Source organism: Sardina pilchardus, chromosome 23, assembly GCF_963854185.1.
Source record: "Sardina pilchardus chromosome 23, fSarPil1.1, whole genome shotgun sequence".
Classification (NCBI taxonomy): domain Eukaryota; kingdom Metazoa; phylum Chordata; class Actinopteri; order Clupeiformes; family Clupeidae; genus Sardina; species Sardina pilchardus.
Genome location: NC_085016.1, coordinates 15,636,952 through 15,648,883, shown reverse-complemented (window position 1 = coordinate 15,648,883; position 11,932 = coordinate 15,636,952). Strand labels below are relative to the sequence as shown.

General features: G+C 42.5%; 1 protein-coding gene across 1 annotated transcript in view; it reads left to right on the top strand.

Moving 5' to 3' along the window:
* cpm (carboxypeptidase M) overlaps window positions 1–11,636 on the top strand; it is a 38,738-nt gene extending 27,102 nt beyond the window's left edge. The window contains exons 6-9 of the mRNA XM_062527897.1: window positions 319–486; window positions 1,294–1,446; window positions 6,469–6,617; window positions 9,666–11,636. Coding sequence (XP_062383881.1) covers window positions 319–486; window positions 1,294–1,446; window positions 6,469–6,617; window positions 9,666–9,938 — 743 coding nt within the window. The 3' untranslated portion in view covers window positions 9,939–11,636. The remainder of the gene's footprint in view (window positions 1–318; window positions 487–1,293; window positions 1,447–6,468; window positions 6,618–9,665) is intronic.
* The last annotated feature ends 296 nt before the right edge of the window (window positions 11,637–11,932 follow it).

The following is an 11,932-nucleotide window of genomic DNA, read 5'->3' as shown; positions in this document are numbered from 1 at the left end:
CAAGTGAAGTTATTGGGTTACCCAGGTAACGTAAGGAGGATTTTCTGAAGAATCTCCAAAAAAAAACATATCACTTTTGAAACGATAGATGCTATGTTTTTTTCAAAGATCAGCGGTTTACTTCTGAATTGACCTGGATAAGCCAAAGATCACGCTATGTAGTAGCCTCCACCCCTCCTTGTTGACACACGTCTGGTTTGGCATTTGTCTGTACTTTGTGGTGATAGTTCAGTAGTCAGATTAACCCAATTGTCTTGTCAATGCCATTCAACAGTACTGCGCTGCTTGTACTAAAAACTCGACTCTTACCCGAAACAGGAAACGAACTACAGGAGGGTGCCAGCGTCTCCCCCGACAACGACGTCTTCATCCACCTGGCAACGACGTACTCCTACAGCCACGCACAGATGCACCAAGGCAACGCCTGCTCCGACTCCAGCTTCCCCCATGGCATCACCAACGGGTACCAATGGTACAAACTGCCAGGTGGGTACACCCGTCAGTGCCAGCAGCTGACAGAGATCACAACAACCACAAAATGTTATTCTTAGATCAGGGGGGAGTCTTCCAAGTACGTGGTTTAGTGACAAACCTCGGTAAGTTAACTCAGAGTAAAGTGGTAAACCTCCTAATAGAAGAGCGGTACGACTTCTCCTATAAACAATGTCATTGGGCTCTTGTTATGGGAGGTTTACCACTTATTTACCCAGGTTTCCACATACTTGGAATACCCCCCCAGTTTCATTCATTCAACTGTGTTTAGAATGAAAAGCTGCCCTCACTGAAACAGAAAGGGCAGTCTTAGGGCATGCCTTTGAATCCCAACATACGCTATATGTAGCCTATGGCTGCTGCAAATGGCAACTGTGAAAATGATTGTTTGTGTTTATGTTTATAGTTTGCAGCAGATGCTTTTGTCCAAAGCAACTTACAATGGCATCAATAAACATTTGAATGGAAATCAACAGTTCAAATTTGAGTCATGTAGCCTAAATAAGTAAACAATATTAGTGATAGACTAAATAAAATGCTACAGAATAATGACATTTAGCCGTACACATATACAAACCTTGCCTCAGCAAGAATTTGTTAGAAACAAAGTAAACATTTTGTTTTTGTTCTCAGATGATTTTTGAAGTTTCTTAAACTATGACTAACTATCGAATTTGTTAGAAACAAAGTAAACATTTTGTTTTGGTTCTCAGATGATTTTTTGAAGTTTCTTGAACTATGACTAACTACGGTTTACGTCCTGTATGTGAACTTGTCCCCCGTGTGCCCTTGTGTGTGCAGGCGGGATGCAGGACTACAACTACGTGAGGCAGCAGTGTCTGGAGATCACGCTGGAGCTGTCCTGCTGCAAGTTCCCGCCCGAGCGCGAGCTGCCCGGCTACTGGGACGCCAACCGCGCCGCGCTCATGTCCTACATGCAGCAGGTGCACCTGGGTAAGTCCCTTACTGTGTGTTCACACCAAGACCGTCAAAAGGCGTTCTGGGCGTGAGCGTGGCTTCATGAGCTTCACAGTCGTCAAAACGGGGTTTTGGTCTGAACGCACAGTTAGGCCTCCCACAGGCCACCTCCAGCCTCCATGGCCAACTCAAGTCACCCCACTCTTATTTGTGTTGCATAGTTTTAAACAACAGAAGTTCCTAATTAAGGTAAACATGTGTGACTAAAGGAATAAGATAGTATAAAAGGAGATATGAAGGGGATAAAAGTGGAAATAAATAATTGCAAATAAAAACAAACACAACTGGGTCATTCCGTGTCAAATCAGACAAAATCCAGGAAAATGGTTGCAGCACCGACTCGGATTTTCTTCAAAGTTTGTATACACAATGTTTAGGTTCCATAACTAAAATCTGTAAAATATTTTTGTTCAATTCTATTGTTTTCATTGTCTTTTTGCCCTTGCCTTTTTACACTCTCTAAATGACCTTATCTTGGAGGCCATGTTAAGGTACTCATATCTTAAAAAGTATAATTCCTAGCCTGACTAAACTTTATAGAATGGAAGACAAGCATGTTCTCAGTAAGATTCAATGATTAAATGTTTGTACCACAGTCTCATTGGTTGTACAGAAGTCCCTAGTTTCTGAAAAAACATGCAAAAAAAGTGATATTGAGGGTCTCAAAACTTTTTTATTGGGACACACCTGCCATCAATGAGTCTTTTCTATAGAAATATAATCCTTTGTTAATGTTGTCCCAAAATGTGAAGTCTCCAAATCAAATGAATTTGACAATAATAAGGATAAAACAAGGCATGTTTGTATTTTTGTGTCATTTTCATGCAGCTGAAAAGCTATGTGGGGTAGGTAGTAGGATCATGAAAATCTATGTGGAAATAGAAAAGTATATGGACATGTAGTGTGTAAAGTTCTAATATTGCATCCAAGCCCCGTTCACAGAATAAATGCATGTAGTTACAGGTGTTTTGGTAACACCAGAATAAACATTTACAATAAAAAAAGGGAAGTTTGGCACCCCCCTCTGGCGAAACAGTAGCATTTTGCTACTTTTACAAGGCATTAACTCCGGTAGCTATTTGAATGGAATGGAAAGGCTATATTTTACTTCTCGTATTCAAAAAGAAACAGAAATTCCTAATACCTTGAAATTGAAAAGGATACCAAATACACCAAATTATGTACTTGAAATTATGTTTTAACGATTAATCTAAAATAGGCCTTTCATTGGTTGGTGGCTGTGAAGTTCTCAAAGGCCATTTGAATATCTTCATACGTCTTACACTGTTCAGCATGCCACTCAGGCACCGCAGCATGATGTGCAGGTAGGGCAATATGTGTCTATGATGGAAAATGGTGGGTAGGGTATGCCTTGGAGAAGTCAGAGGAGCTGGAGGACTACAAGGTCAAATTCCTGCACCCCAGTGGACCAGCTGCCATTCATGTGCTGTGTGCTGTGCCAGCCCCAGCCACTACCAGGACAGGACGGCAGTACGTATGAAGATATTCAGATGGCCTTTGAGAACTTCACAGCCACCAACTAATGAAAGGCCTATTTTAGATTAATGGTTAAAACATCATTTCAAGTACATAATTCGGTGGATTTGGCATCCTTTTCAATTTCAAGTTATTAGGAATTTCTGCTTCTTTTTGAATACGAGAAGTAAAATATAGCCTTTCCATTCCATTCAAATAGCTACCGGAGTTAATGCCTTGTAAAAGTAGCAAAATGCTACTGTTTCGCCAGAGGGGGGTGCCAAACGTCCCTTTTTTATTGTAAATGTTTATTCTGGTGTTACCAAAACACCTGTAACTACATGCATTTATTCTGTGAACGGGGCTTGGATGCAATATTAGAACTTTACACACTACATGTACATATACTTTTCTATTTCCACATAGATTTTCATGATCCTACTACCTACCCCACATAGCATTTCAGTTACATGAAAATGACACAAAATACAAACATGCCTTGTTTTATTGTTATTATTGTCATGGTTATTTGTCGTGGAGACTTCAAATTGTGGGAAAACATTAATTAACTGCCGTATTTGAAGAGGAAATAGTGACTGATACCAAGTGAAAAAGATAAACAGTTTTTTTAATACCCTAAATATCACACTTAATGCACGTTTTTCCAAAATTGAGGGCCCTTTCGAGAGTCAAGAGACATTTAGTACAGACTTTAAACTGTTTACACATGCTTATTATGAGTTGATCTTCCACCCTAGAAAGTTTGGGGAGGCTAGGGAACATATTTGTCAAGATATTAATGCCTAGACATGGCATGTGTTTTTCAAGCTGCAAAAATGAAAGAATTTCAAGGTCTAAAAAAGATATGAAGACAGATGATTTCCACAGAAATATTTCACAGGCCTTGGTTTTAGGACCCATTGATGATATACACAAAGTTTTAACAAAATCTGAGACGGTGCAGCAACAATCTTATCTGATTTGACACGGAATGACCCAACTAGAAAAGGACTCAGAGTGCGCAAACCTCTGCCAAGCGAACACATAACCGCCTCCTGCATCCAGACCGTGATAAGGATCACTCCCGAAATGTAATCGTTTCTTCCTTGAGTCATTTCAGACCTTCTCTGAAAATTCATCATCGAAATCCATCCATAACTTTTTGAGTTATCTTGCGAACAAACAGACAGAGAGAGAGAGAGAGATAAACAAACAAACCGACAAACAAACACAGATGAAAACATAACCTCCTTCTTGACGGAGGTAATTAAGGAGAAAGACGCTAGAAGTAATATACAGTACAGTATGTTAGTAATGAATTAGAATGAATTAAAAAGCAAACATAACACGTCAAAGAAATCAAAGCGCTGACTGCTGAAGCCTGTCGAACACAGAAAGTTCAGTGGAGGCCTTAGTAAGGCGCTGCCTGACTTTTTGTGTACAGTATGCTGTGTCTCAGCTTGGTCGTTAGAAGACTTCACAAGCTAAGATTTCCCAGCCCAGTAAACTTGTTTGTTAAGGACATCAAAATGACACACAACAGTTTAGAAATGCAGTGACACTGGAAATCAATAATGTTGACAGGACGGACTATTCCCATTTCACACAAAACCAACTCAAAGAAAAGCTAATGAAGAGAGTCCAAATCATGGTGGACCCACAGAGAGAGAGAGACATGGGAAGGCCACATCCATCTGTGGTACAACTCCCCATCACTGTCCCCTGTGCCTATCTGGCATCAGAGCAGCAGAAGACTCCAGTCATGAAGTAACATGAAAATGTGGCATCTCAGCTCAACTGTACTGCAACACCATCCATCTGGATCGCTGCTACAGTGCTGCAGAACAATACCAATCATCTGTATTTCAACAGTATTTTAACAACTACAATAGTTTTAGTAGTTTTAAAAAGCCTGTTACCTCAGTGTCAGTTGGGCATCTGACTAAGTAAGTATTACAAGAAAACCTCTCGGGCACAATTTTGTTTGTCAGTTAAATATAGCTTTATAGGCACCATTTAACTCACCCTAACTCTCTCTCTCTTTCTCTCTCTCTCTCTCTCTCTCTCTCACACACACACGCACACTCACACACTCACTCACTCACTCACAGAATAAACATTTAAATGAAAATGAACAGTGTAAATTGTACATTAATCATACACATATACAAATATTTAGAAATAAAATAAACATATTTTTTAGATGATCAAGATCCCTAAACTATGACTAACTATGGTTTATCTATACCGTCTATTACACACATACACACACGCACACATGCACGCACACGCACACTCTCACACACACACCCGTCCCACACACACACACATACACACACTCACTCACAACTCAAGTGCACTGCCATTGTTTTGAACTCATCCATCTTATCCCAATGAGGTTTTTACTCTGCAAGTGAGACACAGGGTGCTTTTAACCCAACCCTGTATCCCCGTCCATGTTGGACAGACAGTGGAAGATTATGCGTAATTAGTGTTGTGAGCGCGAGGCTTGGCCAGACGCCTCAGACGGCTCTAGATGACACACACTGTCCAGTCATTCATGACAGATGAGTGACTAGTACACGCATCAAAGGTCAGATTCAGAAGAGTAAACAACGTCCACCCAATTTCCAACAACTAAAGAGTGAGCCTTGCGTCCTGGGAATTACATATGTATAAGGGAAACGTGGGCTACAGTTTCAAAGAAATGGGAGTTAGTCAAGATATAAAACAGGCAGGCGAAAGGAAACTCGTTCAGAAAGGGAAATGAATGAACAAATATATACATGCCAGTTAGACACACAGCGCTTGCATCCAACAGCTCCAAGAATGCTCAAACTTGACGTCCAGCATGGATCTCCAGGGACCTATCACACTTACTGGCTTACACAATGTAACCGTCTGGGTCATTGACTCAGCAGGGCCCACGCCCAGGGCCACAACAATCCCACCGTGATCCCTGGAGCATCTCCAAGCCAAGCTGACCCCAGGCCAACTGAGAGGATGAACAACAGCTTTAGTCCCACACCATGAGCTCCAACCCTGTCAGACTTGTTTGTGTTTGCTTCAAATATTACCTCTTTTATGTTAGTGGTGTTCAGTGTTAATCAAAATACAATATCTAATGTAATATGATTGATGTGTAAGAGAATACACTTCCTCACAAGAGAATTTCACAGTCATATGACCTTATTGTTAAATGATGTTCACAATGCTCAAGAGTACAATGGCTTTGTGATACATCAAAGTTGAAGTATCACAAATGTTGAGGGTTAGATCATATGGGTGTTTTGATGTAATAAGTTATGAATTGTCTGGTGTTCTAAGTCTCTCTGCTTCAGTTAGCAAGTCTTCAGATCCGGCTTTTGTAGAGTAATCTTAACCAAAGAGAAACACTAAGATACTTATCTATTATTAATAGTGTTGTATCACTGTTACACGCTTAGGAGTACAAACCCGGTGCGTGTGTGTGCTGTTGTTGGTGTCACACCTTGATGGACTCAAGTGTCTCCTCTCCGTCAGGTGTGAAAGGTCAGGTGTTTGACGGAAACGGGAACCCTGTGCGGGACGCCGTGGTGGAGGTGCAGGGCCGGAAGAACCTGTGTCCGTTCCGCAGCGGCGCCGACGGGGAGTACTACCGCCTGCTGCTCCCAGGGAACTACACCTTCAAGGTGAGAGAGCGCCCTCATGTGGCCTGCTGGTGGAAGTTACAGTGTTACCACACAAGGGATGGGGGGTTTAACTGAAGACCGAAACGCAAAGTGTTTACAATCAAAAACTGGGCCCACTAAAAGAGGAACACTAACAGGGTTTTTCAATAAACAGACAACATTCAAATTAATCTTATTTTCAAAGAACACAGCCATTAATAATGAATATAGATAAACTCAAATTCAGGCAAGCCGCACATCCACTACATTTTGTTTTGATAGAGAGAACATTTATAAAGGTCAAGGTCTCTTTACTGTACACCATCCCAAAATCCTGTCCCCAGAAAGTCATTAAGGAAGTAACAATACACTTAAAGTCACGGAATCATAGCAAACACAGCAGCCATAAGAAATCCCTCTCTCTACTCCTTTGAAGATAAAAATCCTATTCAGTAAATATTTACATAATAAAGCAAATCCTCCATCTCTATGTGGATAGGAGAAGCAGAGAGCGAGACAGAGGGAGAGATCAGGCAGGGAGAGAAAGAGAGAGGAAGAGAGAAGGAGAGATCAGGGAGGGAAAGCTTGGGTCCATTGAGTCTGAGGGCAGTCTGGCTGTGCCGCTGTCTCTTCCTCGCTGTGTGTGTGTGTGTGTGTGTGTGTGTGTTGCTGGTCTGTGGGGAAGTCACGCCGTGGGATTTCGCCTTGGCCCAGGGATTTGGCAAACAAATGCCGGAGGAATGTGCACGGTACCGTGAAGAATCGACTCATTTTCTCCCACTTTAGCCCAGGAAATGGACCTCGGCGAGGAGTAATGAAATGTGTGGAGCTGCGGAATCGCTCGCAGACTCAAAAAGCCCTCGAAGTTGATCAGTGTGCTGTGCACACACACACACACACTCACACACTCACACACAGACACACACACACTCGCATGCACACAGCATGCACACAGACTAAATGACACTGTCCAAATGGGCCCTGATTGGTTAATATACATCAGTTAAAATAAACCTGGTTACTGAGGAGGAAACGTTCCCAAAGTGTGAGGCCGCCATCTGTATTAGCAGCTCCACTACACAAGAGTCTTGTGAGCGCACTACAGGGCCTGTGGGCCGACCTCAGAGAGCAGATTAGCACACAGTAGGGTCATGGCCTGTCTAATGCAGGCCGGAGGATTACGGCCATATGGGTGCTTTTGCCCCAATCCCACCTCACCCCCCCTTTAGGGTCAGTGTGTCTGCATGTTTTTTTTTTTTAAATAATCTAAGTTCAAGATTTGACCTCAAGGCTGTGGTACAGACTACAGACACACACACACACACACCCACACACACACTAAACAAGCAGTGTAAAGCAGTGCTTTGACTGGTCTTTTGTGCTAGAAAACGTGCTTCATAAAGAAATGTTTACTTTACTTTACACAGCCTTGCGGGATCGCCATGCTGAGCATTTTAAGCGCTGGGTCCCTGTCTCAAGCTCCCTGGACTTTCTGCTGCAAGCCTTGAGGGCAGTCTCTCTGGAGATGTGGCGTGTCCTGTGTGTTCCATGGGCCCCCACTGGACTCCTGGGACTAGTAAATAGCAGAGAGCTCGTTAAGAGACAGACAAACAAATAAGCAGGATGTAGGAATGTTTGCAGTGGAGTGAATACATAGGCGTCCTGCTCATAAATGGTCCACACTGTTTCAGTTCTTTTCCCATTCCAATGTTCCTCCTGACCTACACTAAGTACTCTAGAGCTCTGCTACTATGAAAGACTCAATGATATACCCACTAAAAAACTGTGAGAATACAATACATCAGGCTAGCGTGAGTCTGGAATAATGCATATCACATATGTGTTGCCTGCAAAGTCAATTAATTATCATTCATTCCATTTTTTCTTACACAAGAATTTCAAGATGTTCTCTATGGAATGAATGGAAATGATAGATTTTACACACACACACACACACACACACACACACACACACACACACACACACACACGTATATACAGTATACACTGCTTGCACTTGAGTACTGAGTCCACCCAAAAGGTATTACAGAGGTATTTCTGTCAATATCTGCAAAGATCAGACATGCATCTCTTCTTCAGTCTCTCACAGTAGGGAGTCGGTCACGCCGGTGAGGGGTTATCAACCTTTTACTCATAAAGTGTCTAAGTAATGGCAGGCTGTCTTTCAAATTGAGCTGGGACAACTCTTACAAGCTATAAAACAACCCAATGACAACCAACATAAGAGGTAGATTTCAGGGATAAGTGTGTGTAAGCTTTGAAGACATAAAAGGGTCGTCCCTACAGCACCGTAAGCGTTGCTTCAGGGATTTTAGCTGACAGGCTTGTCAAGGGGAGAAAAATGGCTGGTAACACAAGCCCCTGTGTCCTCTCAGGCAGTGATCAGACAGACAGAAGACTGGTTTTGCAGTGAGAGGTGTCTTTTTTCTCTCTTGTTTTGTATGGGCAGTAAGCGCTACTTATGTGCCCAGAGGGCCTCACATATTGTCTGCTGGCTGCGCCTTGCTTTTTTTTTTAAGCAGAAAAGTGACCATCTTTTTCTGAATACATAGTGCAGCATATGTCTGATTCAGCAATGTGTTTGTGTGTACTGTACTGTATGTAAGACACCCATTAAGTACATATTGGTGTTAGCTATAGTCTTTCTGGGACTTGAACAAGAAGATGAAAAGCATAAATACATTGTAAAATGCATAGAGAAATATCGGTGTATCCACATCAGTTTGTGTTCCACTAGTTGGCATTCCACATCAGGGTGGTACAGGTTCAGTTAACTTTTGCACCCTGACTTGTCCCCCAGTCTGTGCTTTCGTCACAAGGGCGCTCTCTTGTGAGCAGCAAGGCATGTAGTGGTGCATTGCTCAGTGCAGAGAAGTGAACAGCTTTGCAGAGTCATGCTCAGTCAAGTTCAGAGTCAAGGGTTAGGCACAGTTCATTCCTGTTGCATCATCCTTAAAAGTGGGTTTAATGGTTAGTGTTAAGGCTTTAGTGTTCAGTGTTCTTAAGGAGAATGTGAACTCATGTGGCCATTAACTTCTTTCCATACAGGTGACCTTTCCTGAACACGAGACGCTGATCGAGACCCTGTATGTCCCCTACGGGCCAGAAAAGTACTCGGCCTTGAAGCACGACTTCTGGCTCCAGCGCAGCATCAACTCCAGCGCAAGCACCCCCGCAAGCACCCCCGCCTCGCCCACCAAGCCCACCAAGCCCTGCTCCGACCGGGGACTGCAACCACAGGACAGTCACAGCCCCGCCCTGCTGGTCACGTCTGGCATGACACTCCTCCTGCCTCTCCTACTCCTTTCACTGCTGATGTGAGATCAGAAGAGGCAAAAGACTTCAGACTTTTCAGAGTTTTTCTTTTACTCACCATTTGACCTTGCAAAGCCAAGTGGCCCATTTAAAGTTGTTATTTGTTTATGATTATTGAGTAGATTACACATACACTTACGTAGGGCTTACCTCAGCTTTGATGCAAAACTAAGTTGGTGTGAGCCCAGGAATCAGAGGATTTCTAAGTGCCTCAAAAGAAGAAGAAAAAAAGGAAGGAAAAAAAAAACTTTCATCTGCGAATGAGAGAGCAAACAGTGGCTTTTCGGTTGGATTTACGGTTGATATGAACACGTCAACAGGCTTTCTGCGCTGTGAAGAAATCCGAGGCATTTCTTATCGTGTGCGTCGAGATAAGAAGTTGTCGCCTAAACATAAACACGACACTTGACTCTGGGATACGCATCAGTGTTAAGCCAGCGAGACGACGAAAAACCCAAACAACTACAGAAACTCAGGAGGGAGAGCAGAGACTCTTCTCTCGCCTATCAGCTGGATTCCAAAGTCGCTCCAGTCTTTTATCACTCGCAACCAAGCCACAATTATGGTGGAGGTATTTGAAAGGAATGTGCTCTGATTCTTAACCACACCGTTGAGAAAACATTACATTCCAAATAAATATGGGCTCCCTTAGAACATGTTTAGTAAAGTGAATTGTCACCAAAACACACATGTATGTACACAGACACACACATGCACGCACACACACACACACACACACACACACCAAGGAACACACACAGGCACACACATAAAGATATTGATAAAAACATAAGTGTCACACTGATGCTGTATATGAGTCGATCCACTAGAGGGAGCTCCTGAGACTTTTGGGAAAAGATGTGAATTTAATCAGCTCATATTCTGTCTAAATCTTAGACCCTCAATGCAAACTAGAGTGTCCATTTGACAAGAATCAAATCTGAAGATTGTTGAAGTATTAAACAAATTTTATATGGCAATATCTATAGTTCTAAGTTTCAGTCTGAAAGAATAACACAATATCAAAAAGCTTTTGTTTTTATACAGTGTGCCAGAATGCCTTTTATCATGGCAGTATGTTATGTGCAAGCTTAGAGTTGTCAGATGACACCACCTGAAGACACCCTGCCTATGTGCTTTATATGTAGGCCCGTCTGTATAAATCTTAAGTGTTGCCAGGTATGCTCGTATTTAGCCTGTTAAGACATGAATACAGTAGGTGGATGGAACTTCCCTCAGTACAGACAGAGGATTCCACGGTTTTGCTCATTTCATAGTTTCTTAACTGAATATTGCTGAATGATGAGTTTATATGACCAGGAACATCCCAGAAGTACAGAGGTGGATATCATTTTCTCCTTACCTAGCTATTTCTGTTACATCTTTAACATGGGAGTGTTGGCATGAAATCCAGGTGGTGATGCAACTGCTCCCTGTTCATTATAGCTCTCAAGCCGCCTTGCCCTTCCCTTGAAGGACTAGAAGAATCTGTAGGTGTGTAAAACCTGAGTGTCCAGTTTTATGAACATCCCAGAGAATTTAGAATCGAATGAAATCTTGCTATGGACAATCCTGGGGGCATGCTTGTACTGTACACATGGGCCAAAAACAAGTGCAGGTTATCAAACACTCTGTTCTACCTCATCCCATAGCTTGTGAATTACAGCTATGTTTGCAGTTGTGCCTCTGACAATAAAATCTGACACAGTGTTTGTGTGCCTGTGTGCTGTGCTCATCATTTATGAAGTTAGTCCCATACTGAAGTAGGCTAGCCTGCGAATCTTCAAGAGCAGTCAGGTAACTCTCCCGCCATGCAATGTCAACCAAGGTGAAACCAAATGTCAGTTATGCAGATGATGATCACGTAGGACCAAGATATGGTGACCCTTTTACCATATACAAATGTGAAACATAGGCCTACGTTGGACCAGTGCTCTTCAAGTGATGCAAGTGGACACATACAGTATACACACAGACAGGAGGATGAGAGTAGTAGCAGT